We start from the raw sequence: 25,916 nt of genomic DNA on the forward strand, positions 1-25,916 counted from the left end.
TCCCTGGGGGCACCGCCGGAAGTGAAGGGGTTGAGCGATCCCCGAGGCCCCTGCACTTCCGTTAGTCAAAAAACTACGGGCAGTGCCTCCAGAGGTAAAGGAAGAAAAAGAAAAAATCCTTCTTTTTTTTTTACCGATGGATTTCCAGACTGTGTGTAGATTGCTGAGTGCTGTAGAGGGCCCTCCTCCTTGAAATCCATGGCATGGTATGTCTGTTATCCAGATATAATAAATCTCATAATGCCTGGCAATGTTCTTTATGTTCTGTTTTCTTAAAAAAAAAAAAAGGACTGCTAAATTCTAGATCAGTGGTTCCGTCACGGTCCAAAAGTTGGTCGCAGGTCCATTCTGAATGGAATGGATTATATTTAACTGTGTGGACCTTGAATTAATGACTTAAGACAAATCTGGACCCTGTGGCTGGACCAGTTGGGAACGACTGCTCTAGATGTTCAGCAGCAGCAGCCATGCCGCATGAACAGCACTGCTCACGCGTGCAGTGTGGCTGCTCTAACCTGTTACAATGAGTGAAACACACAAGGTTCCACATTCCCCACTGCTGCTCGCACAAGCAGTGTCGCCTTGACATAATGTTTAACCTCAGCAGAGGAGGAAGATGATGATGGACATTTCGCACTGTCAAGAGCATGAGCCTCTTGACGATGAGTAGATGCACGCTTCCTTCTTTGCTGTGATACTGTAGGCAAGTGTAGTTTGGTAGAAGGAAAACAGTTCCAATATGAAACTGCCCACAACAAGGTTCTTGGATTATCTTGAGTAACCGGGTCATGATTTCTGGAAAGAGACATTGCTGTTGAGTATCATTTGTTAGAGAGACCAGAGAGCAAATTTTATCTACACAAGGTCACAGAGAAACTACACAGTGAGTCTGTGTGGTCGTCACGCTGTATTTTGTTGTGTCACTGTGATACTGTGATAAATAATCAAACATGTTGTAATGCACTGAACTATCATGCACAGATGCAAACACTTAGAGGGAAAATTGGCTATGAATACTGCTTTAACGTCAGATGTCAGAGGTTTGATCAGAGCTTGTCGTTACAATGATTAAATCAAAGTTAGACACACTTAAGCTAAGGCAAGTGTATTTGATGAAGGTAAACAAACTCAGCCACACTTTCAGAGAAAGCCATGCACTTGAGGTTGGATGTTTACATGCAGATAAACAAACAGATGGGAAGAGTTTTTGTCACTGGAGGCCTTGGACTCTGCCAGCTGGTTGCTCAAAAATCACACGTCCAATCTGGGAAGTTTCACCCATCCACTCATCTACTGTCTGGATGCATCAGTTTTTATGCTGACAGTCCTGCAGACCCCTTCGGTAAATCTCCCCTGCCGTCCTGGAGAATGTCTGTGTAAACATAATCGCTGCTCCAGCTGAGTTTCTCATTAGTCAACGTGACACAATCCGGCAGAACCCCTCTCCGATGCCCACACAGAGAACAAGTGAAGGTATGATTCATTTAAACAAAAAAGAGGCAAGGGTCCTGCTCCGCGTTAGTGCAATAAACACTGCAGTCCATGGCAGCATGTTTTGCTCCAGGCCAAATTTGGCTCTGCTCTACTGTGTGTAATTATTGTCAAAGCAGTCCTTGTACTTTTCAAAGCTGTGGCAGGGCATATGTGCAGCAGAGGCAAAGGTAGGGTGGAGGGGGGAGAGCTGGGAACATGCCTTGATGAATGTCTGCTGCTCACATGAAGCAAGATGATTCACAGAGGTCAGCATGAAATTGCTGGAATTGTTTTTAGCTCCAGAGAAGATAACTGACGCCCATCCATGTGTTGCGTCAGCGCTATTGGATGTCACATTTGCTCGATGATGTCCAAGACGGTCGAAGGTATTGATGAGAAATTTGAAGAATGCACCCATGACCAATCTGTGTTCTCAATACACGACCCAGTGGACTGCGATCTCTTCATCGTGAATTGAAATCCAAACCTTGTGTGAATCTTCACTGCACGCTAACCCCCCGGAGCCGATCCCCAGGCTTCTGTAAAATTAACCACTTAGAGCTCGTCCGTCTTGTGAGCTCCATGCAAATCTGCCTGCCAATTGGAAATTATTTGTTGGTAATATGACACTGCGGGGCTAAAGGGGCAGATTTGGGTGTGTAAGCATGAGGGAGATCCACAGTAATGCGTGGAAGAGTCAGTACTTTATGTCAAGCACTCTTTGTCTGGTTTCTGTTCTGCTATTCATCTCTGTGTTGTTGAATTTAACCAGATTTGTTTCTGTTTGTTTTTCATGACCTCACATGTAACTGTAAGCGTACACCACAGTGTATGGGAGGAAAACTGAATAAAGAAAAACAAAACTGACGCAAAGTGATCGTACTTGCACTTTATGCAAGTTGCAATAATCATAGGTAATCTTATTTTGCTTGAGTGTTTTTATTTCATTTCCAGCATTGCAGAGTTGGTTTGACTCAATGTTTAGAGTAGGAGGCGTATTACTGGAAGCTGACTGGTTTGAATCGTTGGAAAATGTGGGCAATTAAAGTGAGAACCTCCCTGGTGTGAATGTGTGTAGCTGTTTCACTGCAGGAGAAGTGGCAGTACTGAAAAAATCTAACTTTTTCTGGATGAATAGGTTTTAAAAAGTCCCAATATAAAGGTGGTATTGTTTGATTTTCATTAGATCAATTTTTCCCCAGTAGTCTCAGTGAGATTAATCTTTTCTTAAACTGAATTCAGTACAAAGAATCATGAAATATATCAAACTTGGAGATAAATATTAAACAAAACTACAAGGCAAATCCCATAAACCAACAGTCAAAAGTTACATTTACATTATCAAAACAATTTAGCACAAACAGACAAGAGCTTAGTGGGCGTGTTTCAATATTTTGGCTAATTCTTCATATTCAATCAATAACTGTTTTTTTTTTCTGTCCCCTTCCAGCATGTGATGACAAACACTGGGGGGCAGGCTGCAGTCAGCAGTGCAAGTGTGAGAACGGAGCTCTCTGCGATCCCAACAAAGGGACGTGTCAGTGTCCCCCAGGGTTCATAGGACGCTACTGCGAGGACTCCTGTCCAGCAGGCACCTTCGGGAAGGGCTGCCTGCAGAGGTGCAAGTGTGGGACCGGAGGATCCTGCGATAAAGCAACTGGAGAGTGTGTATGTCGGGACGGATTCACTGGGACTTTGTAAGTATACAAAAATAAATTAATATATTTTGAACAGGAGCTTTGCATGTTAGGAGAGTCCGTACAAACATAGATACAAAGAATAAACCTACAGTAGCATTTTGGAATGGTTTTAACGTCTCTGAAATTACATGCAGATATTACTTAAGGTCAAAATACCAATCGATTCAAACTGGTTCACAATACAAATCTGTCAACAAGACCAACTGGGCATTCCAATACCCACACCACCATACTATTTAGTATGCCAGAAAAAGATTTAGTATGCCCCAATGCATAATACATCAAATGCAGAATGGCAAAATACCAAGATGTTCTACTAGATCCAGTCATATTTTGCAGTATGCAAGCCAGCATGCTTTTCTGGCTATTCTGACCCACAATCCTCTGCACAGCGGAAGATATGTCACATCAACTGAACCACAGACAAATGACAGAATCCCCAATGACAGACAAAAGCACATTAAAGTGACTGATGACCAGTCAAATAGTAATAACAGGAATAGTTTAGTTAACCAAATGAAAATAAAGATAACCAACAACAAAAGGACGTAACTGTGAAAACAATTAACAGATAATGTGTAATTTTACTGTCCTGATTATAATATGTTAGAATCTACAAAAAACTATATATATGTTGCAAAGTAACAGCAGCAGGGTAACATTATGTGATAATGTTAAGAGCTGCTACTACAAATCCACTCTGCCTTTTTTTACTTCAAATTTCGAACTATGGACTGAGACAGATATATGTGCAAGATGGTCAAAGTTCAATGTGCAAAGTAATGACGTAGCAGTACTGTATGTCGTGCGGTGAACTAACGAGGCGGAACATAATTGGCATCACTGCAAACTCTGAATCCATCGTAATGGTTCAGCATATTTACTTACATATAAACGGAAGTTGGAAACGGAAATTCGCCTCCTCCGCCCAAATCAAATCAAAATGCCAAAAAATCAGGGGTCTGCCCCCAGAGGCTTTATCGCCGTCTGCCAGAAGTCATACGCCGAATACAGCTGATGGGTTCCGAGAATGTTTCCAAGTAAACCATCGTTATTACCTTTTAACAGTGTCAGACAAAAATAACCCATGTATATGTATATAACAGTAATTACCACATTTCTATCTTACAAAAACATTTTACTAAATCAACAACAAATGAAAACGGTTTTGGTTTTTGTTCAAAATAAAATATTATTGTTGCTTTTATTGAACATGATTATTGCTGGCCTCCATGCCTCCGCTGGGGGCCCAGAAAAGCTTCTCCATCTTGTGGGGGCGGCCCTGATACTAGCCGCTCTGCAAGGCTGTACTTACACAGTGGTGCATGCTAACATCAGCATGCTACAGTATGACTCACTGTGACAATGTAGCATGCTGGTGTATGGCAAGTATAATGGTCACCATGTTAGGTTGGTATGAGATTTTCATGGTATGATAACTGTCTCAGAAAATATCTTGGTTTTATGGTATCACTGTATTACATAATTTATATTGCTATCAGTCAGAATGACCCTTTAAGGAACGAAAATGGAGAAGTAATTGTTGGTTGAACAAACATTTTATTACTATAAAACCATTTTGTTGATGGAAGTATGTGTAAAACGTCTCCCCCTAGAAAATAACTAAAATAAAGGGAGGATTCAACATTTTTTTTTTTATTTAAATATTGTAGATAAGCAAATGTACACGCTGTATGCTAACCATCAACTTTTATATCACGGTATACCTTGAAACCAGTACAGTATATCGCTGCAACCCAAGTTTAGTGTGTAAGTATGCAAACATTTGCTAATTTGCGCTGAACAAAGTAAGGCTGAAGCTGATGGGAGTGTCATTAGTTTTCCGGGATATGTGGTCATAACTTAAAGTATTACACAAATTAAAATGTTAACCTGATAATCGCTCTAGATTTTAAAAATTAGAGAAGTTACTAACATTCACAGTGAGAGGAACATGAATGTCTGAACTAAATGTCATGGCAGTCCAAAAAAAAGTTGTTGAGATATTTTACTTAAATCCAAAATTTAACATTGTGTTGGTGTCACTGGAGGAGTCAGGGGAACGACCAAAACTAGTCGGATTCATCCTCTGGGAACCATGATTGTCTCTACAAAATTACGTTAGTAAAACCGCTAGTGTGGCTAAAAATAGACACAATGTCTTTTTTTATATCAGCCATTTTTATAGTATGTACAGTTCGTTATTTCATTTAGCAGACACTTGATACCTCACATCATTACTCATCACTTCATTACACTTGTCTTCATTATCTTAAATTTTCCCAGGAGGTCTGTCACTCACAGATCTGTCAGCTCTTACCGAGTTATTTGTTTCCACAACTTCACTTTAGGATGGAAAAAAGACCCTGGTGTACGACACTATAATCCATGAGTCATCTGTTACACCCTGTTTTTAGATGCCCCTGAGGATGAGTAAGCAATGAAAATTCTTCCCAACCAAATATGAGTGGAAACTCTTGTACTGCCAATGTGAACAAACTCCACTTAGAGTTAAATAAGAACGGGGGCTTGGCAGCACTGATTTGTGTATATTTGAAGTCAGTCCATATTATTTCACCCCAAGGGTGTATTAGAAAATATCCCAACGCTGAACTGTACTACAGGTAGTTTTAGCCAAGTAATCTGATTGGTCGAAGACACGTTCCAACTGTGCTGATGATTCCCACAAAGCCGCTGAAATGCCAAGACTTATAGTGATCACAGAACTACTGTTAGTTTTTCCTTTTTATTGCTCTCTCCTTTTTTTATACTTTCTCTACTGCTGTTCTTTTATCTCCTTCTTCTTTTCTACGTTAGGAGAATATAAAAATCGATCTGTATGAACTGTGAAATGCTGTCTATAGGGTCATTATGTCAGGCTGCTTTTTTTGGGGGGGAATTGTTGCGACCTCAGATGCCTGACTTCAAAGCGGCTTTCCCACAAAATTGCAAAAATAGCTACTTGTTCCATTGAGAATAAAAAGACTCTATTCTGAGTTTATGATTTATACTAGTGGTTCCCAACTGGTCCATCCACAGGGTCCAGATTTCTCCTCAGTCATTAGTTCAAGGTCCACACAGTTACATATATTCAGTGTCATACTTGTGTTTGGCCATGTCGTTGAACTAGTTTGCTGTCACTGTCAAGTAGCTGTCTGTTATTTCCTCACTCTACAGCAGGAAACTGCACTTAAAAATAAAAGCTGTGTGCCAGAAATTCACTGTACTTCAAAAAGAAGTACGTTTTATACAAATGTGACAGGTCTGCGAGCCACAACCCACTTTTGGACCGCGACCCACCAGTTGCAAACCACTGATTAATACTACACTAAAGTTACCACTCACCATGCATATTTATTCTACCTCATCTTGATTCTTTCAGCTCATGCAACAGATCTGAATGCAACAGCCTCTGTCGTGATGATTTGGCTCGTCTGTTGCGTTTCAGCCGTTCTCCAAGTGTGTTTTGGGGTAGCAAAGTGTTTGTCAATTGATGCCTTTTGTAGTAGTTTACCTCTGCTTTCATGCAGAACATCAAGGAATCGCCCAGCACGGTCTTTAGCTGTAATTTTTGTTGGTAAATGTCAGACGTTCGTGTTGCACATGTCGGCTTCTTCACAACCGGAAGCAAGGGTGTGAGGAAGTGAGTGCTGCTATGATTGGTGAAACTCACAGGAAACTGATGATGGGTCAAATTTGCGGTCATTGGACAAAATTGCAAGGCTGGAATTCACAGGGATCGGTTGACTTCACTGCACTCAGATCTTTTATTTAGTCAGAGATACAAGTAACGGTCATGTCTTCAAAATGTCAATAATTAAAAGTACAAAAGGTGCTAGCATCAAAAAATACTTACAGTAACAACAGTAAAAATACTCATCATACAGAAAGGATCATGTTAGAATATTGAATATTACAATATTGTATTATAATTATTGATGCATTAATGTTCTCATCAGTTTAATGTTGCAGCTGGTAAAAGCGGAGCTAGTTTTATTCTCCCCTGGAATTCTCCCAGTGGATCAATAAAGTTTTATATTAATCTATGTTTGAATTTAATGATAGATTATATTTTTAATCTGCACAGTAACCATGACTAAATGTGTCAAATAAAAAGGAGTTAAAAGTATAATATTTTTCATTTATTTGCTGCAGAAAGTAGCAGAAACAGGAAATACAGAAAGTAAAGCAGAACCTCAAAACTGAACCTCAGCACAGTACTTGAGTAAATGTACTCAGTAACTTTACACTGTTTGTGCAGATCCTTAAATAACCAACTTCATAAAAACTCTGATTTTTACTGTAGAACAAAACATTTACTTAAATCCTCAGGAATGTCCCAGGACACATGGAGTGTTTTTGACTTAAGTGGTTCATTTAACTTTTATTAAGCATCGACTCTGTCCTCTCCCCCCAGCTGTGAGAAGGTGTGTCCCAGGAAATGCCAGGTGCGATGCCCCTGTCAGAATGGTGGTATCTGTAAGGGCAAAGGGATCTGCGATTGCCCGCCTGGATGGACGGTATGTTTTCAAGTTTCAAAGCTTGCACTAACACTAACCTTCATGTTGTCCATGGAGGTTGCCAGATTTTGAATTAGCTTCGTATTATATTCCAGCTGGCTCCAAACTTTGGACAAACAGTCCCTGACTTATTCCTTAAGACATTTTGAAGGTAACCTGTCCCCTCTGGAGACATGCAGATGCAAGGTTTTCCACTGATGTGAAAAATCTCTCATGAGTTTTTCTTTTTTTGTCTTTGGAAGACATGCATGAGAGGAGACATGATTGTGATCCCATCAGAGAGCAAACTAACCACTTATTTTCGGAGTAACTACGTCAGTTGTAAAGTTGCCTTGGTGGCGATTCACTCCAGTTTTTGCGATGACGCATCTGCATGTACTTGGCTTGTCTTTCTGCCTCATCAATGTTTTTTCCTTGTTACTCTGCAGGGTGCAGTTTGCACGGAGAGATGTTCAGAGGGAAGGTTTGGACAAAACTGTGCTGAGGAGTGTGTCTGCCACAACAGGGGCAAATGTGACCCTGAAACTGGACAGTGCCAGTGTGCTAAAGGCTTCACTGGTAACAGGTGTGTATACACACTGCTTCTCGCTTCATAGCAAGACAGGAACCAAACCACAAAACTTGTTGTCTTAAGAATTCAAGTCAATGCTTGGTGGAGACCCCTTGATTCGGTATTTTATGTTCCTCATATACTAAATGTCCTTTAGTATTAAAGGGGGCTTATTATGCTAATTTTCAGGTTCATAGCTGTATTTAAGGTTTCTACTGGAACATGTTTGCATGCTTTCATGGGGAAAAAACACATTATTTTCCTCATAATGTCTGTGCCTGAACACCTGTATTTATCTTCTGTCTGAGAGGAAAAAGCCCAGTCTGCTCTGATTGGTCTATGTTTGTGGGTTTTCTGTATTTCAGCGTCTTTGCACAGTCATTGCAGCCAAAAGATGACTGCAACAAGGAATCGCTGCACTTTTTACATGAAAAATCACAAGCTAAAGCTGTTAGCATGTAGCTACATGTACGTTGGCAGCGTACTTGCAGCCAGGCAATGACTGTAACAGAGATAAGCAGCACTTTATACAGCGAAAAAAATCCCTAATAAAAGCTTCTAAACCCAACTGGACACGTTCCAGCAGAAATATGGTCCAAGCTCTGGGAGAAATTCACAACATTGGCAACAAAGATTACATGTTGACTTGATGTTAGCATGCAGCCTATGACATAGTATGTGATGTAAACACTTGCAGTAGCGTGTTTGGAGCAGATGACCATATAAAGAAATCTGTAACAATATGATGTCATCTTGAGGCCAGAGTAGAAAAACTGTTGGAAACGCAGCGTTCAGAATGGTCTGAAGCTCACATGGATTACTTTTACATGTGTTTACTTAATTATTTGAAACTTTTACCATGTTTACTATAAACATGCTTCATTGTAACATCATATACAAGACACAAAACATAATAGGTCCCCTTAAAAGCATCACAGCCCAGCTGGGTTGGCTAATAACGATTGCAGCCTTTTTGTCAAACAGAATTAATTCTAGCGTACAGACACCAAACACAAACAAATACAGCTAACATCATGACCAGCTAACCACAATACAACATGGAAGTTAAGATTTGGTGTGTGGTTTATAGGCAAATCAACAACACACTTGTGCATTATTTTCCATTTCGTCCAGCTCTTCTGTGCATCTGTGTAAGCTTTCATGTTCCTGTCCCCAGGTGTAATGAGGAGTGTGCTGCAGGCTCTTATGGTCAGGACTGTAAAGGTGTGTGTGACTGTGCTAACGGCGCACGCTGCTACAACATCGATGGAGGGTGCCTCTGCGAACCGGGCTTCAGTGGACCGCACTGCAGGGACAGGATGTGTGGACCTGGCAAATACGGCATGCACTGTGAGCGCTTGTGTCTCTGCCAGGACAAACACACACTCAGGTGAGTGGATGTTGACGAAACAAGAACAGGTGTTTGAGCAATGTAAATGTGTCTCTGAGGCAGTGCTGCTCTGGAGAAAGAAATAATCTAATTTTGGTTGAGCTAAACTGCAGTGGGCGGAGCCAAAGAGACACAATCTTGGGAAGTTAGCTGGCTACCAGTAGCCCCATTTAGACCTTAGTTCATCCACTCCTTAGAAGCCAGTCCTGGTATGTTAACACAGTGTATGGTTTCAGATTTGTGTTTACATGAGAAACTTTCCAAGAAAGCATTAATCTTACCTGCTGAAGGCCTCTCCAAGTATGTCTTTAAGTCCTCAGCACCTGATGCTGGTGGGCCCGATGAGCTCGTTGTTGCCATCTGTGTCCGTAAAACGACCAGGAGGCTGGCTCTGATAGCCCCGTTCTGGACAAAGCTAACATTAGCCACCTGGTAACTGGAAAAGAATGAAACAAGGGTCAAATTTAGTGCTGACTTCTTAAGTTATCTTTATTCCTTCATGATAGTGAGAGCCAGCAGGTTAGCCAACTAGACTGGTTGTGTCTGTGTAACTCTGCAGTTACACCTCCAAAACACTAGTCGGCAGCGGGGTTTCTGTGAAGTGCTAAAAAGTTTAAATGATTCAAAACACACATTAAACACACATTAAACATGGCTTAATAGAGACAATTTCAAACACAAGTGCACAAATCAGCTTCACTGTAACTCACAGCATTCACAGACAAACACTTGTCTTTATCTGGACACATTTTCCCCACAAATACAACATGCTATTTTTTTAGCACAAGCCTATGGCATTTTACATTGTATAAATTAGCGTAGTGACTAGCAAACTTTTCCTCTACTCATATGAAGCCAGGGACAACAGCAACATTCAACAAAGGCAACGTTACAAAATTCGGCTCCATTACAACTCACAAGGTACGTTACAAAATTCGGCTCCATTACAACTCACAAGGTTCACTGACAAAACAACTGTCTTATACTTCACACGTTTTCCAAACAAATACAACATGCTAACGTTATTAGCACAAGCCTATGGCATTTTATATTGTATAAATTAGCCTAGCAACAAGCTCATAAGAAGCCAGGATAAATCACACACAAGATTTAAAATGCTATTTTGTGGAGGCTTTATTGTCTTCACAATTTATTGCCTTAATTTCGCCATAGCATTATGCTAATCATAAGGAAAACTCCACCTCGCAAGTTGACATGATTGGCTCCTAAGTTTTGTGATGTAGGCTAAGAAACTCTCTCTGTTGGAATCCAGGCTTTTGAGACTATCATTAGTTGGTACAATAAAGTTCCAAGGCGAAAATGTTCAGCCATGGCATTGACTGCTTAATTCACTCATGATATGTCTTGCAGCACATAAAAAAACACCATATAGACATGCACATAGACATTAACAAGGTAAAAAACTTGATTTTCACTGGAGGGGTCGTTAAACAAAGCACTCAGCAAGACTTAAAGTTCTTTTCAGTCGCAGTCAGTTTGGCTTCATAATACTGTAGCTAGCTTTGCTCCTAGCTTTCATTGAGGCTGCTCCACACCTTCACCCTACACGCCCACTTAAACCCGCACAGGTGTGGAGTGTGTGTATACTGTGCTTGACTGACATCCCACTCACCCTCCTGCTGCACCTGTGGAGGCAAATAACGACCTAATCAACCAGAATTAATTGAAAACAACTGTGAGGGTTTGCATGTTTGCTAATTAGCTTAGCTTAATTGTCCTCAGATTCATTGGCTCCAACAGCTGAGTTCTTTTTTCAACCAATGAGATTATTTCTGATTTCAGAACTGCTCTACAATTTAAAAAAAGGTGATAGAAGTGATTCAAATCAACAGTGATTCATGATTTCCACCTCTACAAGTACACATACAGTGCACAATGTTTCTTTGACACGCAGCACTCTCTCACTGTTTCTTTGCAACAATTTCATCATATTAACCTCTAGTTTTATTGTCCAGTTGCCACCCAATGAAAGGAGAATGTACATGCCAGCCAGGCTGGGCAGGACTGTTCTGTAACGAGACCTGCGCTCACGGTTTCTACGGTCATGGCTGCCTGGAGCCGTGTCTGTGTGTGAATGGAGGGGTGTGTGATAGTGCCACAGGACAGTGCCACTGTGCTCCAGGGTTTACGGTGAGTGGTGGAGTTTAGTATGATGAAGTTAGGAATCAGTGGATGAATTAATAAATTAAGTTTATGAATCATGTTTATATTTCTTGTCACTGTCTTTGCTGTTGCCGCTCAGATCTACCAGCCTATTCTTACTGTATGTTTATCTCATTTTTTATCTGCTTTCTAGGTTTATTATTAAAGTAAATATTATTTATTATTTCAGGGCATTCACTGTGAGAATCTCTGTAAAAGTGGCACCTATGGCAAGAACTGCTCCCTGGAGTGCTCCTGTGAAAACTTCATCGACTGCTCGCCAATTGACGGCGCTTGCTTCTGCAAAGAGGGTAAAAAATATTCACAGTGGTGTTAAAGAGGAGATGTGTGATCGCCTGACCTGTTGACAGACTGATGAATGCATGACTTGAGCAAAGTGGTGAACTGACTTTCTATCAAACATGGCTGACTGTCCTTCATGTGCCTGCAGGCTGGCGAGGGCCGGACTGTTCCACCCCCTGCTCTGAGGGAACCTGGGGCCCAGGATGCAACGCCACCTGCCACTGCGCCAACGGGGCAAAATGTAATCCTGCAGATGGATCCTGCACCTGCACAGCCGGCTGGCAGGGGGCGCGCTGTGACCAACCGTGCCCGGTAAGCCTTGCAGCTTCACCCATTCGTTTATAAAATGGTACAGAAATGGCATCTTTTGTGACATGTCTGTTTTTATGCAACTATTTCTACTATTAACAGATTTCTCTTTAGGGAAACAATAAAAGCAACCGTACATACAAATAGCTGACAAAAAAATTATATCTCCAGAAACTTACTAACTGCACAACACATATCACTCCCAGGTAAAATTACCAATCCAATATAACTGGATCCAAGAAAACCCCCCATTAACACAATGGTATAAAGAAATCTTCAGAGTCCTTTCCATGGAAAGACTCAGAGCCAAAATCTAAGTAAATGAGAGCAGTTTCATAAGTATATAGTAGCCATTGATAAATCACTTACCCAGTGATCTAAGAGTAAGTGTACATATGTGAAATGTATTTCTATATGATTAATGTGTGTCTATGACTATAAAGCCATCATTATACCCCCATTATTTTTTTAAAATCATTTTTAAAACGTATTTATTTGTCCCCTATTTGATGTTATTTTATATTTGTGCATTTGTTTTATTTTATAGATTTTTATTATATATTTCTATTATTTTACTTCTTTACTTACAGCAATATTCAGCTGTTTTATTTTATTTTTTATTATTATTTTACTAATTTACTTATAGTAATATTCATGTGTTTTATTTTATCTTTTATCTTTATTATTTTACTAATTTATTTACAGTAATATTCATCTGTTTTGTTTTATTTTTTATTATTATTTCACTAATTTACTTATAGTAATATTCATCTGTGTTTTATTTTATCTTTTATCTTTATTATTTTACTAATTTATTCACAGTAGCATTCATCTGTGTATTATGTCATCAAGCTCAGGCCTGTTACAAAAATGATGATGTTATAATAGCGAAAATAATAAAAATTTCATCATCATCATCAAAAAAAAAGCCACTCAATTTGATAGTAAGATATAAATATACGATATATACATACCTACATATTAAGATAAAATATAAATACATAAACAGAATATAATAGAAATATTAAAAAAAAAAATGAAATAAATGGAGGTGTAATGACCACAGTAGGGTGCAACATTTTGATAAAAAGATTTGAACGTGTTAGTCCTCCAACATCTTCTCTGTTTGTCTTATATATGGGACTGGCGATTACACGATATCGTGGCCAAAAGAGTTCACGACAATGATACTACTGCAAAATGACATAAAATAAATACATAAATAAAATAATGCTATCAGTCATATTAATCTTTAACTTTGATTATTATATGTTTTTTAACAAATAAATTATAATAAAATAAAAAGAATCACACTTAATGGACAGTAAAAAGGCAGCCAGATGGTGTTGGGGGAAGGAGACATAGCGAGAACAGACAGAAACAAATTATTTAAGACACACTGGATTATTTACACAATATTATCACATGTGTATTATTACCATGATATCAATATTTCATTTTTAAATGTCACGGTTATCGCCAAAAGTGTAGCACCCCTATTCCCAAAACAACACAAAAATGTCTTGGACTAAAGCCCCAGTAATACATGAAAACACATGCCACTTTGTAAAATAATACTCACTGCAGAAGATAAGAAAAATGTACGATATGTTTATTCTATGTCGAGCTGAGTGGACAAATGAGCTGCTATCTTTGATAAGACTAACACAAATCATAAGGATGATAATTATACAGAACACGTCGGTTCTGATTGGACACTCTGTAGAAGTGCTGTCCAGTTTTTCATCCCTTACCTCACCCTCTGTATGCTTTAATCTGGGTCTTGGACGTGTGCCCCTCTTGTCTCTGCCATGCCAACCCACCAGGCTGTCCATACAACGACACATTGCCAGTGTAGTATTTTGTCTGACTCTGACTGAGCTGGCCGAATGTTGAAGAGATTCCCCTGACAATTCTTTGCCCGTTGGCATTTGCTCACATGTGCAGATGGGCACGTTTGGGCCAGGCTGCCTGAAGAGGTGTGATTGTGTTCATGCCGACGGCTGCCAAGCTACCACCGGGGAGTGCCACTGTCTGCCAGGTTGGTGGGGTAAGTGATGACGTCCTCCTGGAGTCGCTGCCAGCTTGGCTTTGGTACCACAGATAAGTCTGGTCCAACAGAGCTGAGTGAGCCACAGGTTTTAAACCACTCTGTCTCTCCTTGATTTGGATTGTACTGCTCTCAAGACTAATTGGACCACCGGTGACGTTGTGTATTTTTGCCCAGTGACTTCAAATCAACAATACATTACTGACAAACATTTTTTACACTAGAGGTTTTTTTTACTTTCCCTGCAGCTGTTAGTTTTAATTTTAAAAGCTGTACAGGATCAGACCAGTTCAGACCCAAGATTTGCAACCAGACGAAACCCTTGCAGAGAAAAGTTGCAGTGGTGTGAGCTGGCCTGATGATGTCACCTGCAACTCAGCTGGTCAAATTGCTGCCGGCTGGTTTTAGAACGTAAAGCACAGCCAATCAGCTTGCAGTGAAGTCCGCTGGTCAAGTCAAAATGACCGCAGACAGCGCATTTGCTTGCTGCAGCAGTTGCTCCGTCCCCACCGAGCCCTCTGTTTCCATCCGGTGTGTCGGTGTTGGACGGTGGGTCACTGCTGTTCCTCACTGTATGAGCTTATGCCCCGCCCACACACACACGTTCTCATTGACTGATTAATTGGCGCTGGTTATTTATATTATTGTGGCGTATTTATCATGAATACAGTCCATCTGATGCTCATTTTGTTTCTGTTTTTCGCCGTTTCATCACTACTACAAATGCAGCTGTAGCCAGTATCTCACTATCACTATCCTCATTCATATTTTAAGAAGCTACAAATTATATTCAGCCACAAAATAAGTCTGAACAGCAGAAAATCAGAACATAAGTACAGAGAGTTGTTGCATAGAGATGATACACCGTCCCATCTAGTGTCATTGGTGTGAACCGGCAGGTTTTTAGAACGTTGCAGAACGGCACATTGCCAGTAGTTGCTTGTTTCAGCCCGTCTCGTCGTGAATCTCTGGTCTGAACTGGGCATAAGACAGAGCAGATAGCAATAAGTGACGCACAATCCGTGGTGCTATCAGCAGCTGCAATCCATTCTTTTCATTCTCTTGTGAATTTGCCCGTGAGAGTGGGCCTGTACTTCTCCTTTCATCCACTCTCCATTTTTTCCCCTCAAGGTTCTCGCTGCAGTGAGCCATGTTCAGAGGGCCTGTGGGGGCGCCACTGTAACCACACCTGTTTCAAGCATTGCCCCAACAGTGACACCTGCTTGAGGGAAAATGGAGCGTGTGTGTGTCGCCCAGGATTCTGGGGAGTCACCTGCCAGAACAGTGAGTGTTGCTGTCAATCAGCTGACAAAATCTGATAAAAACCAGAAGTGTACTGGATTGATTGTGTTAATGATTATTCTCGTCTCCCAGAATGCAGAGTTGGTATGTACGGTGACCAGTGCAGTATGTCCTGCCCATCCTGTGGCCAGTCGTACCGCTGCCACCATGTGACAGGAGAGTGTGATTGCCTACCTGGACACACTGGACCCAACTGTGATCAAGGTTGGCGTTAACATCAATATATATCACCCATGTGCAAATCGTCCAAACTCCTTCAACACACATGCACACGGCACAGATGTTACAGAAACTGTCTGCATTCAGTTTCAATATAATCTGTTGCAGGTAATTTTAAAAAATGACATTGTGTGTTTCACAGTTTGTCCAGCTGGCTACTACGGCAAACACTGCTCTGAAGTGTGTGTTAACTGTGCCAACAACTCTACATGCGATCACCGGGACGGTCACTGTGAATGTTTGCCCGGCTGGACGGCCACTGACTGCTCCATACGTGAGTGCAACATCATATAGCAACTAGGAAAGAGCATATTCTGCAGGCAATGTCCCAAGACTGACATGAAATGTGTCTGCTGAGAGTGGAATACAGCTGATTGCTGCATCAATCACAACATCACATCCAAGAAGGACCTTTAGTGTTATTATCTTAGTGGTGTTATGAGTGCAGGAGCAACTGTCGTCACAAACAGTTGTCATGCATGCCCTCTTAAATGTTATTGTTTTGCTTGACATATGTATAGTCTAATAATGCTGTAGCTAACAATTATTTCCATCATGGATAAATTTGGGGGGTTTTTTTCTCAGTTAATCACTTAATGTGTAAAACGTCAGAAATAGTGTTATATTTGTCCAGCAGCCAAAACATATTAAGGTTATTATCCAATAAGACAAAGAAAACTGACTGAAACATTTTATTGATTACACAGATTGTTGCTGATTATGCCGGACATTTCAAGCAATTTCACTGTCGCAGACAAGTTTCCAATATTGGAATAAAATCATAGGAGTTTTATCGTAGTTGTTGCGCGCTCTCGTGATGTTGTTTGTTTAGTGTAAGGTGGTCATAAAACTCAGTTGAAGCTTTCTTTAATCAGCCTTTTTCTCGTCTTGACGATAAATGAAACATGTTTAATATTATCTTACGTTTTTAGTCTTGGCTTGTTTAATGATGTAAACACTGTCAGCAACCAATAGCTCTGCTCTCTCCAGCACCAAACAGGAAGCAGCAAACTGTGTAGACAGTGAACATGGAGGGGACTCTGGGAAGCTGCAAGAACGTGTCTCGTTTCTCTCGTACTGTAGAATAGGAGGAGAAACTGGTGGTGTTGTGGAGTGAACAAGGCTCGGTGTTTAATTCAGCGTGTATCTGATCCATCAACCAACTTATTTTAGCAACTTCTTAATGATTCGCCTCTCATTCCCACGGTCTCTTCCCACTAAAATAGTGCAGCTAACCAACAGAGGCTGGTAATGAGTTGAGGCGACAAAATCGAAATGTAAATTTTATACGCGAAAATGTTTTACCTATATGCAATATATTGATGCAGAATTGACAAGAACACTGTCGACATATGATGCCTTTTATCCTGTGTTTCTAGGGTTATGCGTTTTCTCGGACACGTAAGGAGTTGTAAATATGTCATATTTCTTAAAGGGAGGTTTGGCTGCACATTTTCCACCAAGATCTCCAGTCTTTGCAAAATCTTCCCAAAGCCTTCTTGCGTATAGTAGTGTTGTGCTGATCAACTAATCAGCATGACACCCACTTCCACTATTTATCATGGAGCAGTGTTATCTTTGCGCCGAAGTTAAATACTTGTTACATGTGTCTAATGCATGGATGTGACATGTACCTTGTGTTTTCCAGCCTGTAGTCCAGGTCGCTTCGGTCCCTTCTGCACTCAGACCTGCTCCTGTTCGCCCAACCTCAGCTGTGACCGCTTTACTGGAGACTGTGTGTGTGAAGGAGAGGACTGTAAAGAAGGTATAGAGACAAACAGGTTTTCCCATCAATGTAGGAGCTACAGTAATACACTTAAACTGACTGCACACAGCAATCTGCCTCTCGTCTTTGACCTATATTAACCCACTGTGACTGAAGTCAGCCTTTTTCTTAAAAAGTTGAGGATAACAGCTTCATGTCGTGCTGTCCTTGTTCCATCTCAGAGTTAAAAGGTTAATGAAAGCTGCTGTACTTTCTCCTTCCACCTCCTGTTTGACAGACTCCTCTGAGCAGTCAGGGAGCGTCATGGTCCCCCTTCCTCCTGGTGAGAGGGAGTCGTGGGGAGCCATCGGCGGCATCGTCGTGCTCGTCATCCTGGTGGTCTTACTGCTGGCTCTGCTGCTGCTTTACCGCCGCAGGCAGAAGGACAAACAGAACAACACGCCGACCGTGTCCTTCTCCACCAGAAGCACAGTCAACTCTGAATACGCCGTTCCAGGTACGTCAATGTCAGTTTGTGTTATTGTTTGACTTTCCACAATGAAATAATGTGGTGTCCACAGCAGCTCAGCTTCTGTGTCGTTTAGGAGGACAGAGCAATATATAGCTAATTTGGAAGAAAGATATCTCTTCTCAAAGAAGGCTCAGTCACAAGGAGGCACATTAGGCGGGCTGGGGGCTTATGTGTAGCAACATCATCATAAAGTAACTTATATTAGGTAACTAATGTTTTTAGAATGGCTTGGAAAATAGCACATTGATACTTAAACACATGTTCTCTGACCAAAATTATGAATGTTCAGATTTTTAATACATAAGAAACACGACGCTACAGCATGATATAAAAACCTTAAAATAATGATAATGCATCTGCCCTTTAAGCATTGTATTTCAGCTTCTGTTCTTGAATTTCATTCTACTGACGTAGCTGTCTCACCTATTGGAAGAGTGTGCTTTAACCTGTCTCTTGCTCTATTTCAATATAATTTTGTTTGTGTTTCTTCTGGATAAGCTTTTGGAATAGTTGCGTAAACACTTCATGCTGGAAAAAAGTTTGGACTCTCCAACAAATCTTCTTTTTGGTCAATAATGCTAAAGAGGTTTCATTTAAAATCATTAATTCAATCATTTGCAGTTTCTGGGTTTTTCTGTTTTTTTGTTTTTATTTCTAGATATTAAGACAACAACTTTACTGTCTTAACTAAAATTAAGACAATAAAGCTATTAAATCTGAGAGACTCCCAATTTAATGTCTTCACATAAGTTACTTTATGTTTATTCATGTTGACCCCTGGTATATTTGATGTTACTTTATTTCAATTTATGTGGATTTGCCTTTACATCTGTGTATCGGTTTTAAGTGTTTTGATTTTATTCGCACTGTGCATCTTTCATGGGATTGAACAGGGCCCCGTGTTCGATGGACACGAAACATGGTAACCCATGCCACACAAATTTTACCTGTAATTTGAAATTACATTTAAGACTATATGGCACCTAGCAAAGTGAAATCTTACAGTTCTTACAGACTTACACTTAAATCCAAGCGTTGTTGACGTTACAGAGCTGTCTTGGTTGCCGTCTGTTATTAGCTGTGTCTCAGTTCAGGCGCTGCAGCCTTCAAAGGACGCGGCCTTCGCGGTCTAGGTCGGCCACGTCCTTTGAAGGCTGCATTAGCCAAACCAAACTCCAAAATGGGACAGTCTGGTCTGATTTCCTGGTTGCATCACCAATTGTTCTCACCGCAACCTGTTGGCGTTCCTGTTACCTAGCAACCAGTTGCACTTGACGAAAGAAGAGGTAAGCTAGTAAGTTAGTTAGCTCTAAATCATGGACCCAGAGATTGTTATATATTTTATTGAATACTTGAGGAGATGATTCACCGCCAGAGACACCGCCGTTTCATATATTTCAGGCTGATGGTGCGTTTTCAGGCCCCTGAATTGAGACATAGCTATTAAAATTGTTGTCTACCGCACTGCATTGTGGGAAATTTACACCTGTACTGTACTGTGATATTTTGCTGGTTAAACTTACATACTGTTTGTTTCATGAAAAGGTTTTGGACGTACTACAAAATCTCACATACTGTTTTAGCCCTATAAATATCATGTTGGTGTGGAAGTCAAAGGTGGAAGTTTGGACAAAGCCACAGTGTTTCATCTCTGTTCTGACTACTGTAGAAACAACATGGCGGACTCCCAGGACGACCCGCTAGCTTACTCATGTATAACGTTACTGTATAAACGGCTCATTCTAAAGTAACAACAATTCTTAGTTTCTAATTATTATACACTAATGAAAACATAATTATGAATCTTATATTTTATTTCTGATAATACTGCCCTAAATCCTACACACCGGACCTTCAACTAACTTACACACAGGAGCACAGGTCATGTTGTTTTGGATGAGAGGCTAACTGCTACAGCTAACTCAAGTTAGCCGGCTAGCTAACTGACGTCTCATTAAACAGCATTTAAACTTACCTGCTAATGTCACCTCGGTCCGTTCAGACGCTGGTGTGGTCATTATTATTTTACACCACTGCTGACAACACGCTGCCCGTCCATGAGCTGTTTATTTACAGGCATGTTTGTTTGTTTGTTCACCTTCACCTGCGGAGCTGAACCTGTCAGCAGCTGTCAATCAAACACAGACACGCCCCCACAGCAGCAGACAGGAAAAGGAGCATTTCATATATTCCACCACTTTCTCCTTCTTTTAATCATATAAAACCACATTTTGATATTATTTTTTTTACTGCAGAAAAGATAGCCAAATGTGATTTCAGTCTGACAACTACATGTTTACATAAATAAACTATCAAATTTAATTTTTTTGACATGTTTTGTGAGGCACTTTGTACATATTTCCCTGTAATTCAGCCTGACATGATAGTTTCCTTCAAAACTGAACTAAACTAAGCTAGACTACATAAACATTAGCTTGAATGTTGACTAGGCTTGTCTGACTTTCATTCAAGAGACTAAAGGTGCAATGCCTGACATTTTTAATTGAAATTATTTGACATTTATCGATGACATATCAGATGTTTTTACAAGTAAGACCATTGCAAAGTGCTTGTGTTTCCCAAACTCTGGATGACAATTCTTATAATGAGAATCAGAAATAATTTATTAAGCCCAGAGGGGAAATTATGGTTCGTTACAGTTGCTCCAACATAAAGAATAGAGAATTTAAAACTTAAGATATAAAAATAAAATATATCGCCACTGTGCTGAGGCTGTAAGTGTGAATATTTAACTACAATATATCCATCAGTAGAATGAACAACAATAGAATTAGAGTAAGCATAAGAAATGTGTGCAGCCTTGTGCATGTTATGTTGAATTAATATATACATTCAAGAGGTGAGGAATATTTCACAGTTGAATAATTGCACCCAATAGATAATTATGAATTATAAATGCAATGGGTTAAAAAGTCCAAATGCCGGTGTCCTATGGTGCTCTGTGGTGCATTTTATAAATCTCATTACTTATGTTTTCACAAAAGCATAAGCCAATACTAGTTTTATATTGTACTGTGAGATAAGGCACATATATTTATATTTTCACACACTTAACATACTCAGCACATTGGTCATATTTTCTACTTTGAATATCTTACATACTAGTGTCAACACTGAGGCATATTGCACATATTTTATTTTTATATTTTTACATACTGCGTCCTCATTTCTATCTCTATAATTCTCTATGCTTGGTATCAGAGTGACTTTAATGAACCACAATTTTCCCCAGGGGTGTAAAAAAAAATTTGGTCCTTTTCAATTAGTTATAATTTTAAATTGATGCAAGTAGCACTGATAATACTGAGCACTGATGTGCCTACAAAAGAGTTAAATATGATAAAGTGAAATAATTGCAAACATCAATGTGTGAACTTTAGGTAACAGTTTACTTTAGAGGATATTCATCATTTTTAAATGAAATAATTAAAACATATTTTGATGTTTTTATAGTTGTTCTTGGTCACAATGTGGTTTTAGTTTTATCCCGCTGTTGTGTTTTGGTAATTAGTCTTCCACAGAGGTGCATTTTATTGACCTTGAGGTAATTTACTTGCAGCAGACGTGACTCCGTGTGTTTGTTTTGGCCTACAGATGTTCCTCACAGTTACCACCACTACTACTCCAACCCCAGCTATCACACACTGAGCCAGAACAGGCCTCCACTGCCACACCTCCCCAACAACCATGACCGCACCATCAAGGTGAATGTCACCTCTGTTACATCGGCGCAGTCATCTGATACTTCAGGCAGTTTTCAGGCCTCACGGCAACTGTAGTGCAGCACTGTGACAAACATGTAACTCATCCGGTCAACAACAGCTAAACTCATTAACCATTAAATGTTGACCCAGGAAGTCACAGCTGTTAAGATTTTATGTCATATTAACTCGGTAGAGTTTCTTTGCATTGATGATTTCTGATTGGTTTACTATTCTGTGTGTCATACAGAACACCAATAACCAGCTGTTCTGCAGCGTGAAAAACATGGAGAGGGAGAGGCGGGGCCTGTTTGGGGTTGAGAGCAACGCCACTCTGCCTGCAGACTGGAAACACCACGAGCCCCGCAAAGACTCAGGTCCGTCCGGGTGACTTTCCACTGCGTGATTCACATTCAGGAACAGTTACTTTATCCACTTAGAGGAGAGCCCTGCAGCATTAGAGCAGAATGAAATAAGTGGATTAACATTTACAAGCTAATAAAAGTAAGGAGTTGATTTCCTGACCTCCTGACCACAGCAGCATAAAAGATAATCTGTGAAACCTCCAATTTACTGCTGATATAACCTCCTGCTGAAAGTATTTCCTTATTCTGTGAAGGGGTGTAAATTACTAGTTTAATCAGGATATGATATTATATCAGTTCTTGAGACAATATGATATGTGCCGCTATCACAAAGTCAACCTCAATATGTCATTTCAGGGGTCTGTGATCAATATGCAACAATATGATATGACTGTTTAACACAATTGGTAACAGAGGAAGCTGCCACTACTTTCTTTTCTGCCCTTGGCCCGTAAAGATAAAATCAGCTCATAAATAATTGTAAATAATTTGTTAAAGGTCCAGGGTGTAACATTGAGGGGGATATACTGGCAAAAATGGAATATAATATATTTAGTATGTTTAATTTATTGTATAATCACCTAAAAATAAGAATCATTGTGTTTTCGCTTACTTAGAATGAGCCGTTTATATCTACATAGGGAGCGGGTCCTTGCCACAGAGATCGCCATGTTGCACCACCATGTTTCTACAGTAGCCCAGAATGGACAAACCAAACACTCGCTCTGGAGTGGGCCATCTGCATTTTTGTGTCGGCCACTGTAGTAAGAAGCCTCTCCGCAATGAGCAGCATAGAAACAACATGTGGTACTGCTTTATTCAGTGTTTTTACTGCTTAACTCACCTGGAGTCTTATGTATAAACATTGCATACGCACAAAACAAGGCCTGCAAGAGGCGTACGACACTTCCCATGAGAAAGTAGTGATATATAAGCCTGACAGTAGAAACGGTCAAATATTTTTTCCATACATACATTTTTAGTATGGATCCCACGCATTTTTATATATGACACCCCAGGTCTGTTTCGGAGAGGAAAAGACCTCTGCAGATAATTCGGCTCCTGGTAAAACCTCCTGAACAATGAACACTAAAGGAATTCTAACCAGGTGAAGTTTCAGATGCAATCCTCACTGCTACATGCCACTAAATCCCCTTAAATCCTACACACTGTTCCTTTAAGTGCAGTTAAGTTTACTGTAAACTGACTCCACCAACACACATAAAACAGCACACTGGATAAGTTTGCCTTCAGAGCTTTTTGCCAGAGAGCTCTTTATGGAAGAAATCTTTTCATTTTAACCCAAACCTTGATCCTTTTCCTAAAACTTCAGAGCTATCTGGCTTAAAACCCTGAGGGAAAACTTCTCCCAACAGCTATAAAACATGGACACAAGACCATTTGGCAAAAGTATAACGTTTGGCTCAGTAATAACTGTCGAGGTTCAGAGACAAAACAGCTGGTTTTTGCTAATCACCCAATATTATCTAAGCAATTTTACATTGCATAATTAGCCTAGCAGCTAGCAAATCTTTCCTCTGTTGATACTGAGTTACAGTCATAGTGTCCAGTAGTTTTATCACCAGGACAGATGAACCTTACAGTGGGAAAACACTGAATTTGTTTATGTTTAACAATAAAATAACCTCTCATAAAGTCATTGAATACTATTAAAAATATCAGCTGTCAACCCCCACCCACCTCCTCCTGTTGAACTATATCATTTTTCCAGGGATCATTCTCTGCAAAAATATTGTCCAAATATTGTTTCTGTTACAAAAACTGCACATTACCTTCTAATAACATAAATCAATTGATTTACAGCCATAAAAAGTCACTGCAGTATTTTCAAGAACAACAGTCGCAGTAATAGTTTTAATTGCAGCTGAAATACAGCCAGTAATGAATAATGCCCAGTTTAGTCGACAGATGATAAATTGTAATTTCCTCCCAACATATAATCAATATTTGGAAAATTTAACAGCTGTAATACTCATTAGATGTTACATGAGTTTTCCAGATATTATTGACCTGCCAGGGTCTCCTATTAAAGGAGGATTGGCAAGATATTCTTGAGCTGCACAACATTTCTTGCACTCTGTCAGCCATCTTGGTTTCCAGAGATTTGTGTTGCAGTTACAACACCTGGCCAGTGAGCGGCAGTATATGGCATGACACACTGGGGTCCACTGTAGTGACTTAAATGCAACTATAGCATCAAAACCCATGCATATACAAGGAAATGGCTTTTAACTAGCTGTCCTATACCTGAAAGGGTTAAATCACAGGAGTGTAAATTCAGGTCATTTTTTTTTAACAGTCGACACATCAAAGTTTATCAACCATCACATTTCCTTTGGACAGAAAATCCTCTCAGTCATCAATGCACATTTGATATGAGACAATAAAAACAATAAGGACTTCATAAAACGTTGGTAGTTGCGCTGCCAGCGTTCACTCACCTGGTATTTATTTTGCAGGTTTCCAAAGCGGATTATCTGCTTTTGATTAGTTTGCCATAAATGAAAATAAAGACGCCAGGATTTGTCTTTTATTGTTTACAGGAGCTTTTGGAATCGACCGCAGCTACAGCTACAGTGCCAGCCTCGGAAAATATTACAACAAAGGTACTTTATCACCCTGTTTTCACATTTTTCCTCTCCTATTACCTGCTACTGAGAAGTAGGATCACCAAAGCTACATCAGCAAGACGGTGCTACATTTAACTGTGGGTGCAAAGATTGTACAGACTGTCGACTGACCTTGATCCTGCTGCTGTGCCACATGTTTCTGACTCTCCACATGTGCTCTAACTTCTCTCTCTTTGCGTCCTGTGTGGTGACAGAGCTGAAGGACGCGGTGGCGGTGAGCAGCAGCTCTCTGAACAGCGAGAATCCCTACGCCACCATCAAGGACCTGCCCGGCCTGCCCTTCTGCCCCCCAGAGAGCAGCTACATGGAGATGAAGTCAGCCGTGCCCAGAGAGAGAGCCTACACTGAGATCAGCCCACCACCTTTCAACACGGCCACCTTACGCAGAGGTGAGCAACACCTTACACCTCCTTCAGCAACATATACTGATGAGTTTTCACAACCAAAAAAGGTAGTTGACATCCATGTTTTTCCCATTCTCTTCTCCAGTCTCCTGACCACTCAAGGTGCTTTTACACTACACATCACACCCATTCACACGCTGGTGGCTGAGGCTACCACACAAGGCGCCACCTGCTACTCAGTAACCATTCACACACACTGATGTAACAGCTATCAGGAGCAACTTGGTGTTCAGTATCTTGCTAGTACTGGGTTGGACCCCTTTTTGCCTTCATAACTGCCTTAATTCTTGGTGGCATAGATTCAACAAGGTGCTGGAAACATTCCTCACAGATTTTGGTCCATATTGACATGATGNAAGAAAATCAGCAGCCTGAAACGTTGATACAAGGCAGGATGGATCCATGACACCAAATTCTGACCCTACCATCTCGATGTGGCAGCAGAAATCCAGACTCATCACTACCATCTCGATGTGGCAGCAGAAATCCAGACTCATCAGACCAGGCAACATTTTTCCAATCTTCTCTTGTCCAGTTTTGGTGAGCCTGTGTGAATTG

At 40.3% G+C, this 25,916-nt stretch overlaps 1 protein-coding gene and 1 long non-coding RNA gene across 2 annotated transcripts in view; one reads left to right on the forward strand and one right to left on the reverse strand.

Moving 5' to 3' along the window:
* The window catches only part of LOC126391303 (uncharacterized), a 36,023-nt gene extending 18,290 nt beyond the window's left edge, over positions 1-17,733 (reverse strand). Inside the window, exons 1-2 of the long non-coding RNA XR_007570073.1 lie at positions 17,614-17,733; positions 9,915-10,069 (exon numbers count right to left, since the gene is read on the reverse strand). This is a non-coding gene — a long non-coding RNA (uncharacterized LOC126391303). The remainder of the gene's footprint in view (positions 1-9,914; positions 10,070-17,613) is intronic.
* Positions 1-25,916, forward strand: part of pear1 (platelet endothelial aggregation receptor 1) — an 84,552-nt gene that overhangs the window by 52,806 nt on the left and 5,830 nt on the right. Inside the window, exons 6-22 of the mRNA XM_050045900.1 lie at positions 2,924-3,170; positions 7,591-7,693; positions 8,122-8,258; positions 9,421-9,633; positions 11,610-11,784; positions 11,987-12,107; positions 12,248-12,411; positions 14,356-14,458; positions 15,590-15,742; positions 15,833-15,964; positions 16,122-16,253; positions 17,628-17,744; positions 17,983-18,201; positions 21,832-21,941; positions 22,189-22,315; positions 24,868-24,930; positions 25,149-25,343. Of these exons, the coding sequence (XP_049901857.1) occupies positions 2,924-3,170; positions 7,591-7,693; positions 8,122-8,258; positions 9,421-9,633; positions 11,610-11,784; positions 11,987-12,107; positions 12,248-12,411; positions 14,356-14,458; positions 15,590-15,742; positions 15,833-15,964; positions 16,122-16,253; positions 17,628-17,744; positions 17,983-18,201; positions 21,832-21,941; positions 22,189-22,315; positions 24,868-24,930; positions 25,149-25,343 (2,511 nt within the window). The remainder of the gene's footprint in view (positions 1-2,923; positions 3,171-7,590; positions 7,694-8,121; positions 8,259-9,420; positions 9,634-11,609; positions 11,785-11,986; positions 12,108-12,247; positions 12,412-14,355; positions 14,459-15,589; positions 15,743-15,832; positions 15,965-16,121; positions 16,254-17,627; positions 17,745-17,982; positions 18,202-21,831; positions 21,942-22,188; positions 22,316-24,867; positions 24,931-25,148; positions 25,344-25,916) is intronic.

This window comes from Epinephelus moara, chromosome 6 (genome assembly GCF_006386435.1).
Source record: "Epinephelus moara isolate mb chromosome 6, YSFRI_EMoa_1.0, whole genome shotgun sequence".
Classification (NCBI taxonomy): domain Eukaryota; kingdom Metazoa; phylum Chordata; class Actinopteri; order Perciformes; family Serranidae; genus Epinephelus; species Epinephelus moara.